The sequence below is a fragment of the Lissotriton helveticus genome, chromosome 7 (genome assembly GCF_964261635.1).
Source record: "Lissotriton helveticus chromosome 7, aLisHel1.1, whole genome shotgun sequence".
Lineage (NCBI taxonomy): Eukaryota > Metazoa > Chordata > Amphibia > Caudata > Salamandridae > Lissotriton > Lissotriton helveticus.
In genome coordinates, this window is record NC_136068.1 from 50,930,582 (window position 1) to 50,948,277 (window position 17,696).

At 45.6% G+C, this 17,696-nt stretch overlaps 1 protein-coding gene across 1 annotated transcript in view; it reads right to left on the reverse strand.

Annotated features, from left to right (window-relative positions):
* Window positions 1-412: 412 nt before the first annotated feature.
* The window catches only part of LOC144766598 (killer cell lectin-like receptor subfamily B member 1B allele B), a 76,265-nt gene continuing 58,981 nt past the window's right edge, over window positions 413-17,696 (reverse strand). Inside the window, exon 6 of the mRNA XM_078650391.1 lies at window positions 413-820. Within this exon, the coding sequence (XP_078506517.1) occupies window positions 694-820 (127 nt within the window). The 3' untranslated portion in view covers window positions 413-693. The remainder of the gene's footprint in view (window positions 821-17,696) is intronic.

A 17,696-nucleotide genomic window follows, 5' to 3' on the forward strand; every position in this document is an offset into this window, starting at 1 on the left:
GTCTAGTAGGTTTTGCAGCTTCTAAATAGATTAATTATGTCTAATCACAACAGGACCTGGAAACCTCATCTTCTAATGGTAAACATGTTTTTTAATCATGTGGATATACACACGCACACACACACAGATCTTTTTATTTTGTTCTATAAAATTGGAGATTTTGTTATCAAATTATGTAATATTTACTACGATCCCCATTTAGATGATATTTTACTCAGAATGAGACATGGCTTGACTTTCCATTGAAGAAAGATGAAAAGTGCTGGTGGTCTGACTACGTATCAAAAGTTTTATAATTGTGAAGACACAATTCAGCTCAACTTCTCTCGGAATGGTAAAGAAGTGCATATTTGAAAAATATACCATCTGTCGGTTTTGTTTGCAAAACAATTAAGAGACTTATACAAGTGGCTTTGTAAAAAACACATATTTTATATATTTTGACATCTTTGACCTCGTATGCAAAGGTGTCCCCAACAATTCTGGATGTTTATACTCAGGCACCATCTTCTAACACAGAAAAACATAAAGTTAGTCCTCATGTCTTCCTTCAAATATATTATTGAGTCTTGAACCCAACATATTAAATCTTTACAATAGGTCTCTAAAACAACAGGTTGGGGCATTAAGTTGGAGATATTCAGGTATGGTTGATGTTAAACTTTGCTACAGGTCAGATGTCCAGTCTCGAGGTCACAGTGTGCCCTTAAAGTCCTTTTGGCAAATCCATCTCCATTCAGCATTGCAGCTGTCGTATCCAATCACAGACGCTCTCACAGTGCCACAGCTCTCTTCAGCTTCTCTCTTCAATACTTGAAGCCTGTGTGGTATAGAAGGCATATGTGATCAGAGATTCACAAGGCACTTTAAAAAAAATTCTTTGATTGATTTTATTATACGACCAAAAATATTTTATATCTTCGAATTTCAATGGATTACAATACCTTATGTCTTTCTTTCTACCCATCTTCATAAGCCCACTTTTCTTTTCTGAATGCCGTACATTTATTACGATTGTAACAATTATAGATTTCCAGTGTTAATAAATATATCATTAGATGATTTGTAAAGGAACACAGGCCTATTTCAGTCTCATGCTTTATTGTATTATTACACAACAAAAAGAACAGGCTCAAGAAACCTTTACTGCATTCAAAAATCATTTGTGCGGACAAAACCAAGGATTTTTAAGAAGAACCTTCACCAAACAACCTAGTTGGTGGCATGCTTCATCACTGGGTTCCCACCTAGGATGCCAAATACATCCTAGTTGTGCTTCAACGCCTGATTACAGCGGTGCAGGTTTTTGTTTGTGACAGATTGTGTTGTGGTGAGTTAAAACTATCTACATGATCCTCCTCCTAGCCAGGATTATTTTAATACTGGGGTCCTGTGGCAGAATTAAAAAAGAATGGCTGATGTCTGAGAGAAAAAATTGATCTCCTGGATCCTAAAAAATTGGTCTACCTGTTTCAGCCAAATCAAAAAAGTTAGTACGAGGCTTTCTTCAGAACCATCAAGTGAAAAACCCAAAATGATTAGGCTTTGAACAATTGTGAATGCACACATACTAAGGTGTGGTGAGGTGGAGAAATCCTCTCTCTTTTTTTTTTATTTTCTCGGCTGAAACAGTGACTTAAGGTTTTTCACAGTGGCATGCCAAATTAACATTCCTCTTTGTATGCAAATAATATCCCAATAACCAGTCTATGCATTCACAATTATTTAATCAAGAACGCTAGTGCTTGTTATTTATTTGTTATCATACAGGTGATTCGCTTATCAGTGATGATCCGGAAAGAGTTTGGATTGAGAATTAGATTAAACCCAAACACTACGAAATTGTCACCACTAAAATCCCTAAAGTAATGGCTCCGTTTTAAGTCAATTACTCCTAAATATGTTAACATTGATCATCTTACTTGCTTGTCACAGTAACCCTAAATAGGCAGATAATTGTAGTAGTGGTGAAGGTATTGTATTCTATGTCAGGACGGAGGCTCCGATTATGCTTTTCTCAATTTCTTTACTGGAGACAGCAGCCAATGAAAACACAGTAAAGAAAACAAAAAACTACACTTCCCATGAGCACATAGTAACCATAGAGTACATAGAAGGTATAAATATAGTCATAGAGGTTCCAACTTCCTCTTTCTTTGCTGCTCCGCAGCCAGTTAAGTGCTCTTTCCTTATTTACTTGCTATTTTGCCTTAATTCATAGTAATATTGTGTGCGCTTTGTTTTTTCACTGCAGCGTTACTGCTAATTGCTATTTTGAACCTACCGGTTCGCGTGTTGCCGCTAATTGCTTCGGCGCTTTCCTGTTTTGCATTGTTATTGTCCGCCGCTTCTCGGCGTCGGTTGCGGGGGTGTGGGCTCACACCCCCGGTGGCAGGCTTGCTTCTTGCGCCTGTTCTTTGTTGTGGAGCGGGAAGAAGCGTGTCTTGTTACACGCGTCTCCCATTGTCGACAGGTTTCATTCAGCGCATGCGCAGTCCACCGGCTGTTCTCGCGTTGCGGTCGGCGGTGGTACTGCACATTTGTTCCTGTGCAGAATTCTGACAGGACGTCCAGCGCTCGAGTGTCTCTTCGGAGTTCAATTGAATTGGCTTCTGCCTTTGCCCAATTTTCCTGTTGTTAGGCCCCTGACGCCCTAGTGCTATTTACATTACCTGGGGTTGTAAAATAATTGCAGAGGCTTTGCCTAGAGTGTCTTCAACAAGCCCTCCCTCCACGTTTTACTATTGTTTTGACAGGTTTTTTTCCTGTCCATTGGCTTGTTTTGGGGCTACACTCCCCCTGAAGTGCCTTTGGGTGTCAATATATTTCGCCTCCTCTTGGGCATATCACCTCTCCTGAGGCCAAAATGGCAGAGTATTATGAGGATGAGGAGGCGTATTACTACGCTGAGGAAGAGCCTGCAGGCTCTGAGGGTGCTGAATTCATGGACCACGCATTGTATCAAGCTATAGCCCCTCTCAAGAGACATTTGGCTGAATATGCTACTCAGCAGGGTTGGATTCCTTCTTCAGGTCGGTCCAAAAAATCGCCCAAGAATCCTCATAAAGCAGACTTTGTAAAACTGGCTAAAAATTTGACCACCAAGTCTTCCAAGAGATCTGCCACGTCTTTTCAGACACATCAAGTCTCTACTGTGACTGACGACTCGTCTTCAACTGATTCTTCTTCGGATCCCATAGTTCCACCTCCCAAAAAGAAGGCTCGTAAAGAGCATTTCGTCGATGCCTCTTCTACCCCACAAGTGTTAACCTTTGAGCCAGATGACATTATTCACCCAAACTCTTCAGCTTGGCTCCCCTCACCAGAGGTTACTGAATATGTGCAAGCACATATTCATCGTCCCTTTGAGAAAGATGTTCGCGCCAGGCTGCGCTCTGAATGTCCCCGCCCAGACCTGGCGGACAAGTTAGCTGAGACTCCTGAAGTCGATCCGTCTATGGTTACATATATGCGCAAATATGCCAAAGACCCGAAGAAGGGTCTGGATAGGTCGTGGAGGTCCTGCCAGGACAAATTACTAGACCTCTTGGGTCCATTGACAAAAATTTTGGATTTGGCTTATTCGGCGAAAAATTCTAATTCTCTTATTGATCCCGATGAGTTAGCAGGGTGGTCTCAAAGGGCTATATGCATTTTAGGCAATGCAAATTGCGCCCTGTCCTGTGAGCGCCGTCGCTCGATCCTAATGAAATTGGACCCTAAATTAACAGATCTTGCTTCTTCCGAATCAGGCCCTTTGGCACAAGGTTTCCTTTTTGGTCCTCCTTTTCTGAAGGAACTCACTAATTTTGTTGCGACCTTTAGTGGCCTTGACAAGGTGCAATCAAACCTGCGCCGTGCCTTCCGTCCGGTTTTCGGACGGGTCGGACGAAGGGGACGTTCGTCCGGCCGGGGAGGTAACCAGCCTGCTCAACGAGGAGGCCAGTCCCAGAGAGGAAGAGCCCAGGACAATTATGGCTCTGGAAAAACCAGATTCTACCCCTCTCGCAAGGGTAGAAACAACTACGGCAAAGGCGGCTAAGGAGGTGCCCAGGGAGGACGTCAAGATTCCTCCAACTCAGGTGAGCTTAATTCTGGCTTCCGAGGTTGTTTTGGGGGGCAGACTGAAGTTTTTTCTTCAGAATTGGCAGCTAATCTCCAGCGATGCTTGGGTGTTGGAAACGGTGCAGGGTTTCAAACTCGAGTTCTACGACCGCCCTTTCCAACACCGCCTTCCTTTACCCCTTGTTTTTTCCCAACAAGATCGGGACTTCATCTCCGAAGAAGTCAAGTCCCTTCTGACGAAAGGAGCCATCATTCCATCTTCCCGTCATCCCGACGGTTTCGTCAGCAATATTTTTCTAGTGGAGAAAAAAGGGTGTGGTTCCCGTTTAGTCTTAAACCTCAAAGATTTCAACGGCGGGGTTGTTTACCGTCATTTCAAGATGGAAGGTATCCATCTTCTTCGAGATCTTCTTCAAGAAGGGGACTGGATGGTCCGCTTGGACCTGAAAGACGCCTATCTGTCTGTTCCGATATATGCTCCCCACCGGCGCTTTCTTCAGTTTCAATGGTTGGGGAAATGGTTCGAGTACATTGTACTCCCCTTCGGTCTATCTTCCGCTGCATGGTGCTTTACGAAGCTCATGAGACCGGTGATGGAGTCTTTGCGGGCCCGGGGGGTCCGTTTGATTGTGTATCTGGACGATATTCTCTTCATGGCTCATTGCCCCCTTCTTCTGCAACTTCATTTACAATGGTCCATCGATCTATTGCAATCTCTAGGTTTTCTTATCAATCCCCTGAAGTCAGACTTTCATCCCTCGCAGAAGATGGATTTTCTAGGTTTCAACATCCGCTCACTAGCTTGTCAGCTTCTTCTTCCAGGTCAGAAGATCAGAGCGATCAAACGAGAATAGCGTCTGGTCTTGTCCAAACAACTGGTCTCTTTGCGGACTGTGGCTCGGATTGTAGGTCTCCTTTCCTCTTCAATCCAAGCCATATTCCCGGGTCCCTTACATTATCGCGCTCTCCAGCGCCTCAAGATCAGACATCTTCAGAACGGCCTTCGTTACTCCGATCTCATTCCCCTGTCGGAGGATGCTCGTGGGGAGATGTTGTGGTGGCTGGACCACATGGAGTCCTGGAACGGCCGAGCGCTGTTCGGGTCGACTCCAGACATCATTATCGAGTCCGATGCGAGCCTTTGGGGATGGTGAGCTCGGTGCGGTTCTCTGACGACAGGGGACCGTTGGTCCCGGGAGGAATTATCCCTCCACATCAATTGCCTAGAGCTTCTTGCGGGCTCTTTTGCGATCCGCTGTCTTTCTCCTCAAGCGACAAACTGTTGCATTCTCCTCCGCATGGACAACGTCTCAGCGGTGAGATATGTCAACAAGCTTGGGGGTACGAAATCCAAACTTCTTTCGGAGATAGCCAAGGACTTTTGGCATCTTTGCTTACACTGCCAGATCACGATTATTGCAGAATACCTTCCAGGTCGCGACAATCTAGTGGCGGATTGGAATTCCCGTCACCGCCGGGCTTACAGCGACTGGCGTCTCCACCCTCGAGTGTTTCGGACCTTGGTCCGGGTTTGGGGCCAATGCCACTTGGATCTTTTTGCCTCTCGCCTGAACAAACAGCTTCCGCTGTTTAACAGTTGGCGTCCGGATCCGGAGGCTCTGGCCACGGATGCCTTCCTCCAGTCTTGGCCTCCTCTCCTGTGTTACGCGTTTTCCCCATTCATGATGATTCCCAGGGTTCTGGCCCGCACGAGGCGTTTCCTCTCGGATCTGATTCTCATCACTCCCCTTTGGAGGGCTCAGGCGTGGTTTCCAGTTCTTCAGGAGATGAGTTGCTCTCCGCCACTTCTTCTCCCCAACAGGTGGAACCTGTTGCTGGACCCTCTTCTGCAGCCCCACCCTCTCATTCTATCGGGTCATCTCCGTCTTGTAGCGTGGTGGATTTCAGGGGACGCTGGCAAATCGCAGGCCTTTCTTCTGACGCTGCCCGATTTATCGGCGAAGCTTGGGCCCCCAGCACCCTCAAACGTTATTCGTCAGCTTGGAAACGGTGGGGTGATTGGTGTCCTCAAAGATCAGTGGATCCCTCTACGGCAGATGTCACCCTAGTTCTGAATTTTCTTGCTTCTCTTGCTTCTTCCGGTTTGGCATACAGGACAGTCAATAACTTTCGTTCCTCTATTTCAGCTGGTCATATTCCAGTGGACTCTAAGCCTATTGGGGAACACCCTTTGGTTTCCAAATTACTCAGGGGAATCCGGATGGTAAAACCTCCTTGCCCTAAGTATGTTCAATTATGGGATGTATCTGTGGTTTTACGTTTCTTGTGTTCTTGGCCTGAAAATTCTTTGCTGTCTAGGAAACAGTTATCCGCCAAATTGACAATGTTGCTTTGCCTCTTGTCCTGCAAGCGTGTGTCAGATGTTCGTGCTCTAGACCTCGCCGGACGCTCTTTCTCACCTGATGGTGTTTCTTTTTCCATTTCTCGCCGTACTAAATATAACACATCTTCTGTGTCTTATCCCTCTTTTCCACACAATCCCAAGCTGTGTGTAGTACAATGTATTAAGGATTATGAGGTGAGTACTGCACCTTTCCGTCATAATTTGCTGGGTCAACTGCTTATAGCTTTGCAAAAGCCTTTTAAGCCTGTGTCTCCCGCTACCTTGGCACTTTGGGTACGATGGCTCATGTTAGAAGCGGGCATTGACGTTTCCGTCTTTGGAGCCCATTCTGCTTGGGGAGCTATGGCTTCAAAGGCTTTTTCCTTGGGGGTTGGCCTCCAGGATATCATGAAGGCCGCGGATTGGTCTTCAGAATCTGTTTTCAAGACTTTTTATTTCAAACCTATTGTTGCTGTTGCTTCTGTCGTGGTGGATAAGCTTTAAACAAGCATAATCGGAGCCTCCGTCCTGACATAGAATTTAAAATTTGCTAACATTCGTGCCAAGAATTTTCAATTCTATTAAGGACAGGAGGCGAGGATTATCCCACCCTTATTGACATTTATGCATTGCATTAAGTATGCATGTTGCTATACTGTAATGTTCTTTATTCTCAGACTCTATTTCCGCCCTATTGTGAATTTTGTACTCTATCCTTTGGAATGGCCTTTACGGCTCTGTTTTTATTTCCTCCAGGCTCCGACCTTAAATGAGATGTGCTGTGAGTTCCTGCTCTTCGTGGGTCTTCTTCTGTTCCTATGGCTTTGGGAGGTGCCTCCGTCCCTTCATATGGATGAGGACTTTTCCTTTGGACGTTCTTAATGGATTTTGATTTTCTAATGTTCTTGGTTCTGGACAAAGAAAGAGGAAGTTGGAACCTCTATGATTATATTTATACCTTCTATGTACTCTATGGTTACTATGTGCTCATCGGAAGTGTAGTTTTTTGTTTTCTTTACTGTGTTTTCATTGGCTTCTGTCTCCAGTAAAGAAATTGAGAAAAGCATATTCCTCGCCTCCTGTCCTTAATAGAATTGAAAATTCTTGGCACGAATGTTAGCAAATTTTAAATTGTGCCTGATTTTCTTTAAAGGAATAATCACCCAGCCGACTCTGACGTGATTTGTGAAATATTGAGAAACAATTACAAATGGTCCGTGCCTTACTTGTGTCGCTCTAGGATTGGGGGACATGGATCCCAGTGAGTGACAGTGCGTGTAGTCACACTCTTAGAATAAAATATAGGAGAGTATTGGCAGTGTAATCCATTTGTTGTGGTTAAACGTGAGGGTATGCTCAATGCTCCCCTTATTCCCACTTACTTCGTCAAGGTCCCCTGCCCACGGCAAACACTTATTCCAACATTTGCTCGGGATCCCGAGGATGTGCACAGGCTGGTGTCTCCTGCTTACGCAATCATTATAGTCCATAAGCGGATGCAACGTCATGTGCTCACGTTTGCGCGATGACGTATTGTGTCAGCTTCCTATTAGTCTGGTTAAACAGGCAACCATGTTGTTAGAACTTCACAGGAAGTATACGATATTTGCACGATGTTACAATAAGAACAAACTCATTGTGATTTCACCCATTGACACCCACGTAGTGTTAGCTAATTGTAAATGTATATTGTTATGGGATAACTGTTTATATATCATTTAAAAAAGACTGGGTGAACTAATGTTATTGCTCATAGCTTGTATTAAAAACAAGTTTGAGGAGAGGTGGACAATTTTTCACATAAGACTGCCTTGTGTTGAATCAACCGTGCGATGTGATCGTAATCTGAATTATCTGACTTATAAATGTGGAAGATGCAAATTCAGACTCAGCTATTATTGAGGATAGGATGTTATCGGTTAACCCATTCTTATGTGCGGATAAACGTTAAATCCATTGTTGTTCTTTCTCGAGGAGATGGCTATGTCTGTTCTCTTGGGTTTGCTCCATTTGCTCAATGACATCTAATTTAAAGTCATTAACAGTATGACCTACCTGTAAAAAGTGGTCAGTCATTTTTGTTATGTTGCGGTTACATCGTATGTTTCTGCAGTGTTCGCAGATTCTCTCCTTGATCTTTCTGCTGGTCAAGCCAATATATTGTAGACCGCAGGGACACGTTATCAAGTATATAACGTTGGCCGAATTGTAGTTGGTATGTCGTCTTAAATGCCAGGTTTTCCTGGTTCTAGATTGAGGGTCTTGGTACTGACAGTCAGGTGACATGCGCTAAAATTGCTGTAGGGATAATGTCCTCTTACATTTCATAGGCCCCAAGCATTGAGCACTGTGTTTTGGGAATTTTCTGGCGTGCGTTTGGGGCGTGTAGACAACAAATGATCTCTGAGGCTTCTTGCTTTTTTGAAGGAAACATTTTTTTTTCCCATCCTAGTTTTCCTGTTTGTAGGATACCCAAATGTTTGTTAATTACTTTTGGCCTTTTCGTTTAAGATGGTATTGTATGTAGTGACGCAACTTAGGGGTGTAGCTGTCTCTATTTGTAATGTTTCATCAAGTAAGTCATCTCTATTTTGGTTGGTTGCTGATTTTTGAGAGGCTCTTATGATTTTGTGTGGTTAATCTCGGTCTCTTCGTGTTTTAGATAGGGTCTTTGCTTGGGCATGATAGCTGCAATTTCTTCTGATTCGGAGACATTGCCCATATGGAGGATTCTCTTTCAATGTCCTGGGATGGAAACTGTTTAATTTCAATAAGGTATTCTTTGCTGTTGGCTTGTAGTAGGTCTTCATTTTTTTTTGTATTCTCTCGTCAACTCTGATAGTAATGTCCAAGAAGGGGATGGTATTCTTATCCAAACAATCATTAAATGATGACTATTTGCTACTTCTGTGAGCTGCAGAATGCAGCACACCTGGAAGTGACAAATTGCCATTAGTGATTGTTTATGTGCAGGAAGGGACACCTTCCTGCACATAAACAATAATTCCCTGCAGCGCATTCTGCAGCACACATAAAGTAACAAATAGTCGTTAGGGATTTTTTATGTACAAGAAGGGGCACCTTCCCACACACATACAATAATTCCCCGCAATGGTAGGCCCCCTTGCACTATAGTGCAAAGGGGCCTACTTTGGCGCTAAGCACCTAAATATAGCACCAGCACTAAGGAAAACACAGGGGTGTAGCGTATTCTTATGAATTCTGTGCAGCCCTCCATTTTGAAAATGTTGGAGCTCAGCAAAGCCAAATTTGGAGCAGCTCTGCGCCCCAACATTTTCTTGTGACTATACCCCACAGTCTTCAAACTTTTTCTAAACCTAAGTCTAATCTATGCACAAAAAACAAATTTTCCAGGATAAAGCCCGCATTCTCGAATTACATAGTCAATGCTGAAGTTTTACCCTCAGAATTAAGATTTAGGTAAAAAGAAAAATTCTGACAGTTTGGTGAAATCCCCATTCCCACATGGGTACAGCCAGGGTTAGAAATGTGTTTGTGGAAATTCCCTTTGAGCTCACCTGCAAATGTTGGTGGATTCCCACCAACTTGTGGGTTTTCACCAACAATTGTAAGGCAATTTTTCACCCTAAAAATATTCACAAACTGGCTCTTCTCATGGCCCGCAGTAAGGGGCATATGTACAAAGAAATGTCGGAGCACGGAGCTTTGCCGAATTTAGCAGCGCTGCGCTCCCACATTTCCAAAACACAGGGTTGTGCTGCATTCCTAACAATAAGGTGCACCCCTGTGTTTTCCCTAGCACTGGTGCTAAAATTAGCTGCTTAGAGCCAACGCAGGGACCCCTGCACCATAGTGCAAGGTCACCTGCGTTGCAGGGAATTATTGTGTATATGCAACAAGGTGTCCCTTCTTGCACATTAACAATCAATAATAGCAATGTGTTACTTCTATCTGTTCTGCATTCTGCAGCACACAGAAGGAGCAAATTGCCATTATTTAATGATTGTTTATATGCAGTAAGGGACATCTTATTGTACATAAGCAATCATTAATGGCATTTTTGGTCTTTCTCTGTGTGCAACAAAATGCCCGTTATAAGTATGGTGCAGGGCTTACCACCACCAGAGCATTAATAAAAGTGATGGGTTGGGGCACTAGGGGCTTGTATTAACCCGATGGCTGCTGCTGTCGGCCAACGTTCGTCACGAGCACTACCTCGGTAGTGCTGCGCACGTCTGTTGGCCGACGCGGCCCTGCCCGTTTCTTAGAACGTTCCGCACTGGCGCGGAATGTTCAGTGCAGCCAACGGGTTAATGCCCCACAATGTATTTTCATGGGAGAAGCTGAGACGGTAAACCCTCGTATTTCACTGGAACGCAGAAGGACTCTACTTCAATATGTAAATTTGTCTTTCATTTCAATATGAACAATTGTTCAAGACGTTACAACTCTAATTACATAAACGTTTGGTGAGTACGTATAGAAAATTCATAGATTTATAGAAATACACCTGGAATTATTTGAGGACTCCAAACAAATCACACATTTGCTATAAACATAAAGGTAATCCTGCAGGATAATTGGTTTTTTTTTTCTCGAAGGTTTGAGAATTCTCACCAACGTAAATTTTATGTGGTAATTTTACCGCATATCACTATTCTTGTAGAACACATGACTTACGTGCCTGTTAGGTCACTAGAAGGACGCTTTGATGTTGAAACTGTTAATTTATTTACCCTTCAAAACACTCAAGAAGCTCAGTCACTATATTTGGGTGTATTTCTACTCATCCGTCCTGTTAAAGATCGACTTTTTTTAGAGTCAGTGTTGCAAATGTTAATTTGCAACATAATCCTTATCTGCGAGGAGCCACTAGATATAGTTGAATAGTTAAGGAATCTGTTCTTGTTTGCAAAGGATATTGTACATTAAATATACAATTTCCATCTATCACTTGATGTCTCAACTATTGACATAACAAAGAGCTTTCCAAACAGTCCTATTATCAAGTCCCAAAACAGATAACTTTATTTGTGAGGATTGTTTATTTTTCATATTCATTATGATGAGTTATAGCTGTCTGTGCACTTAGGGGAGACAATTCAGGGATGAGCACATCAAATGCAGTAAAGTAATTTTCTGCAATAGAACCATGTCATTGTAACAATCATCCTGTGAACGCAGAGGTGCTTCATGAAGTGAGTGGAAAATGTTCTGACACTGCCTACAGAGTCCAACATAGTGCTGTTGATGCTGAAGTTCAGCAGGTTTGCAGGAGTGTCAATTGATGGGCAGTAGATTCCTATGGGTTTTTTATACTACTATATTTGGCTTGGTGCAAACCTGCTTTTTGAGAAATTAGCAGCAGAAAAGTGAGCTGACATGTCAATTAAGATAGAGATTTAGGAGCCAAACCCCCTCAAATGGTCCACGAATCAAGTTTTGTGGATCGTTTGCACAAACAAACTTCAGAGAAATACTAACATTTTATTGGACACAATTCGAATGGTCATCCTTTTTGAGTACACAAAATAAGGTTTGTGGTCTCAAAGCTCTTTGATTGACTGGCCTCAATTTGAAAAAAATTTTGCAACTGCCATTACTGGAGGCTGGGACTTGGCCCCCATGTCTACAAGAAAATGGAGAAGCCATATCATGCCTACTCCAGAGGACTGCAACCCTTAATCGCCATCCTCACACCCATCCTGAATGCCTTTACCTTTTCTGCGATCGTCTCATATGGTTGGACACATTCAACAATCCTCCCCTTGCTGAATAAACCCATCGCGGACTCTTCAATGCTTGCCAACTACAGATTGTTCTTCTTGCTACCATTATCGACCGAGGTCAGAGGAAAAATCATCAACAGACGCCTCACTGACTTGTCGCCACCCCTCAGTCTTGTTTCAGACTTAACCACAGCACAAAAACTGCCCTCATCGCCGCCATGGATGACATCTGCATGGCAATGGATGGAGGAGACACAGCAGCCCTCATCCTCCTGGACCCCTGCAGCATTTGACACAATCTCCCACCCATCCTCATCCAACGCCTACAAGACATCAGAAGCCAATGACACATACTCTGGATACTCTGATGGATCTGCTCCTTCTGCCTGGAAAGATCCAGTCAGGCAGCCTGGCACCATACACTTCAGACACCCACGACCTCATCTGACGAGTTCTGCATGGATGCTCCCTGAAGCTGACCTTCAATGCATGCATGACGTTTCCATACAGCATCATCCACTCTCACAACATCAACGTCCTCTCCTACGCCAACAATACACAGCTAGTTCTCTTCCTCTCGGATAAGACGCTCAGTACCTGGATCAAGTTCAGTGCCTGCATGACTGAAATCAATGACTAGATGAAGACAACTGCCTGAAGCTGAACAGGGAGAGAAAAGCACCTGAAAGAGCGAACATAGGAGCAGTTGGGAATTGGAGAGAAGAACTATAGGGAGAAAAAAATGGCTGAGGAATATGAGATGGGAAAGAGAGAGAGATAGAGAGCAAGAGAGGGACAAGAGTGAGAAATGCAGATATGCTCTTTTGCATAAGTATATGTGTTTTACTTGACCCTTTTTGCAGGGTCATCCCAGAACGTTTTGCCTTCCTCCTGTATTTTGTCTGATCTGTTGTTGGTGGTTTTAATACTCTGGGCTCTTTGTCACTGCTGTTCAGTGCTAAAGTGCATGTGCCCTCTATGGTAAACTTGGTAAGATTGGTCTATGCCTGTTTGGCATATTTAATTTGCCCATCAGTCCCTTGTACAGTGGTATCTCATATACCCAGGGCCAATAAATTAAATGCTACTGGTGGGCTTGCAGCGCTGCTTGCTCCATTCACCAAAGTAGCCTTTCAAACATGGTGCAGGCTGCTGCCACTGCAGGGCTTGTGCACACAGTTTACTGCCACTGTGACAGGGCACATAAAGTGGTTGCCACATCTGTGACTCCCCTTTTACTAGATATCAGTCACCACTAAGTAGGCCCTAGCAAGCCCTATGGGCAGGGTGCTGTGTAGGTAAAAGGTAGGACATGTTCCTTAACTGTGTGGCATGTCCTGGTAGTGACAAACAGCTTAATTGGTTTCTCACTGCTGTGAGGCTGAATTCTCATAAGAAGGCATTGGAGATTCCCTGATATGTGCTTCAGTGGTAATGTTTGATCTGAGAGAGGTAGCATGATCAAGTTTGGTATGTTTGGAATAGTGGTGATAAATGCTGCGTATTGGTGTTCTTGGATTTATAATTACTATTTTAGAAATGCCATTTTTAGAAGTGTGCATTTCTGTGTGCTATGTGCCTTTGTGCCTACATCATATCCTACTGGCTGATGGTAACAACACAGTTGCAACCAATATCCCTCCGCAGATAAAGCTGCTGGCTGTGCTGCACCGGTTGGCCTCTGGGACATTCCAACCAACAACTGCCAGCCCTATCCAAGTTCCTCACACCTGTCCTGGATGCCATCATCAGCTTGGTACCCCAGAACCTGTACTTCCCCCACACTGCGCAGGAACAGCTTCTACACCATAGCTGCATTCCCGCAAGTGTTGGGGGCAACTGACTGCACACATGTACTAGTTGTGCCCCCTGCCAACACTGCACACAATTACAGCAACAGAAAGCACACGCATTCCATCAATATGCAGGCAATAGTGGACTACCGGGGACTCTTCACCAATGTCGTCACCAACTACCCAGGCAGTGTGCATGATTCATACATCTTCCGACAGTCCATCATCAACCAGCGCTTCCAGAATGGCACCTACGGAAATGCAGTGCTCGTTGGTAAGTACCAAATTAACACACCACACACCGCAACTCCACAATCATGCAATTCACAACTCTGGGAATGCACACGTTACATACTCACACACAACATGCCAAACAACATGCCCACCTACCATACACGACTGCACAATGTACAGCGGTAATCTGGGCTAGCCATGTACATGAGCCATCAATGGCATGGCACCTCAGCCTCACAATAGCATAATGTGGGGAGAGGTGGGAACCAGGCATGTGTGAAGGAGGCAAGGGACCCATGAATGAGAATGCACACAATGCCAAGTGTGGTGTGGATGTGCTGGACAGACTACACAGACATATCCATGTCGACATATACTGCTGGTGGTGGAATTGTTGTGGACAGTAGATGCAACCATGTCACCCCAGCCAGTGGGAAAGATCTCGGAAATGTAGCTTGTTATGTCCCCCCTGTAAGCGTGTGCGGAGTGGGCTGGCCCGGTGAACGCCAGGCTAGCATAGGGGTGTGAATAAAAAGCACTTAGCCCTGGGCATGGTTCTCTTCCGAAATAGCCAACGTATCTGTCAGGGCGGCGCCCCTCACCCCATGACGAGGCCGGCACCGTGAGCGGTGGTGCCTGCGATCCTGTGCGCCTGCTGCACCCCAGGTTGCTGGTCCCCATACTTCGTCCTGCCCATCCCTGCACATCCAGGCCTCACTGCTCACCTGCCAACACTGACATGTCTCAAAGAGGGCCCACCACGTGCCCGTGCAAGCTCCAAACCCGAGGCCCACGACCGTGGCAGCCTCCTCAGACCATCACGGCCTCCGCAAGCAAGGTCCGCAGTACTCCTTTCTCATTGACGTACTCCACCGGCATACACAGCGGACAAGTTCGTCAGACATTTGGAACTGAGTATTGATTTGGTCATGGCAGAGTTCATATCATAGTACGCAAGTAGAGGAGTAAGAGAAAGAAGTGGTTCAGTCCGGAGGACAAAAGGATCTCTGTTACGGAGGTGATCGAACACTACCTACAACTGCACTGGTTCCGCTGACTCTGTGCATCGCAAGCCGACGACAAGTGGCTGTGGGCCACTGCTGACCGCTGCCTCTGGCACACAATGCGGTCAAGTAGGAGACACAATTGGAACTGAGCCTTGATTTCTTCATTGCAGAGTTCATATCATTGTACAGGCCTCATCTCAGATTGCATCCCCTTCCAGCTATGGTGTCCCCGACTCCGTGCCATAGGAGTCATGCACACTCTCTTGTTGAACTTTGGTGGCGTCTGAGTCTATGGCCTGGGGATTGTCATCATCATCATGTAGCTGATACTGACATGATGGGTAAAAGGAGACTGCAGCATTCAACTCCTCCATATTGCCTGTTTCTACTTGCATTAGGCCTCTGCATCATGCCCTGGATGGACACCTACCACTGTCCCCCGTAACACTCAGCGACATTCTCCTTGGACATCAATGAGGACCCGCTCAGCTCTTGTGGCCCTATCTCAGTGCACCGCAAGTCATTGTCCCTTGCGGGTGTGCCTGTGCCGGCCGCTGTGCATCCTGGGTCACTAACTCTTGGCAGCTCAAGTAATGGACCCTTGCTGTTTGTACTTTGAACTTCTGATTGGCTGATTACTGTTGTAGTTGTTGCCAGCACCAAGCAACCCCTGTGGGGTGGCTTACACTACCCAACACCCATCCAACACAAGCGTCACTGGACGTGTGACCCAGGCAATAAAAGGTGCTGGGCGTACATGCCCGTAGCCAGTTCCACAAATTATCTCAGTGTCTATGTGGTCATTATGTATGCATGAGGGACCCCGGGCCATACCACATTACCTTGTGCTGTGTACAGCAGCCGCAACCTTGTCACCTCAGGCAGTAGGGTAGACCTGGGACATGTAGCTGTGTCAGACCCCCATGTGAGCGTAAGGGAGTGGACTGGCATATGACAGTGCGGCGTAGGGGTGTGGTTATTCAAAACATGGCTCTGGGCGTGGTTGAGTTTAGGCCTTGCCAAGGAAGTTACTAATGCATGTGTCTCTGGTGACGTGTCGGCGCCACCCATCACGCAATGTACAATGTTGCTATGTAGCATGCCCCCGAAGTGCGGGCTCGGCCGAGGGGTACATGAGGGTGCGCAAGCCCACTCGGGGTCAGGGATCAGACATGCCAACTGTTGTCGCTATTTCCGCAGCATAAGCCAGAGGTCAACCCTCAACCACATGGCGAGTTCAGCCAGGCATGAACTCTACATCTGTGCCCTCCCTGTCCTTACCATAGGCCTACACACGTGGCCGCCCACCTTCAGCGCACAACATCACTGTGTCGCTGTCAGGCTTGTGGACATGCGCAGACAGGCATGCCAATGGTGTGCCGTAGGGGTGCAAGTGATGCAACCACGCTGCGCACACTAGTGAATGGGCTCGGGGGGAGGGAGGAGCAGCAGTGAGACTACGTAATACACATTGATGTCACTCATTTGTAACAAGCAGTAAATGTCATACAGAAATCACAGTCACACATATGACACACCAATGAATCAGTGAGCCTGCCAACACATCATGCCAACTATTGACACATGTCTCTCTGCACTGTCACAGGGACCAAGGATTTGCACTCTGCCCTGGATGATGACACCCTCCGAGCCCTGAACACACAGGCCCAGAGACAGTACAATGCGGCCCACAAACGCACCAGGGACATCGTGGAGCGCACATTTGGTGCGTTGAAGTCAAGTATCAGGTGCCTGGACGTCACAGGTGGAAGGCTCCAGTACAGCCCAGACATCGTGTGCAAGATGATTGTTGCATGTTGTGTGTTGCACAACATATGTGTACGTAGCAATGCCCCATGGATACAAGTGCCAGATGCACCGAACGATGATGATGATGAAGATGAGGCAGTTGGACCACACCCCACTGCAGCCGCAGCAGGAATAGCCTGTAGGAACATCATCATTGGCAATTTATTCACATGAGCACATCACATTGTGACCGTCCTTAGCAATCATGGGACACTACAAAATGACCACAGGCACATCATATGCAAATAAAGGCATTCCCAAAGAAATTCCCCGAGTGCATGTCACTCATCTGTACAGGCACATCACTCAGCCAAGTGTGAGTGCGACATGTAGTGCTAACAATTTTATGATTTGTTCAGGGATGGTGGGTGTGTCACCTCAGTGCAGAGAGGCTGTTTGGGTGTCACGTATTCGAACTGCCAGTTTTGTGTGTCACAGTTAGTAGGGAATCCCACTCTTCAGAGTTTCACATGTGTCCAAAATCATTTCATTTTGGCTGCCATTTGTGACCTACAGATGACAACTGGGCTCCTTTGGGGTTAGATATGTACCGCCATGATGCAGGGATGCCCCCTGTGACTCAAGTCCCACAACATGGGCAACATGTACGTAGGTGGGAGTCACTGCTTCTATATTTGTCCACGCTTTCATAATTGATTGCTCATGGTCATGACACGTCTGTGTGCAGGAGGGGTTGCTTGTCCTTCTGCAATGTGAAGGGAAGATGCGGTTT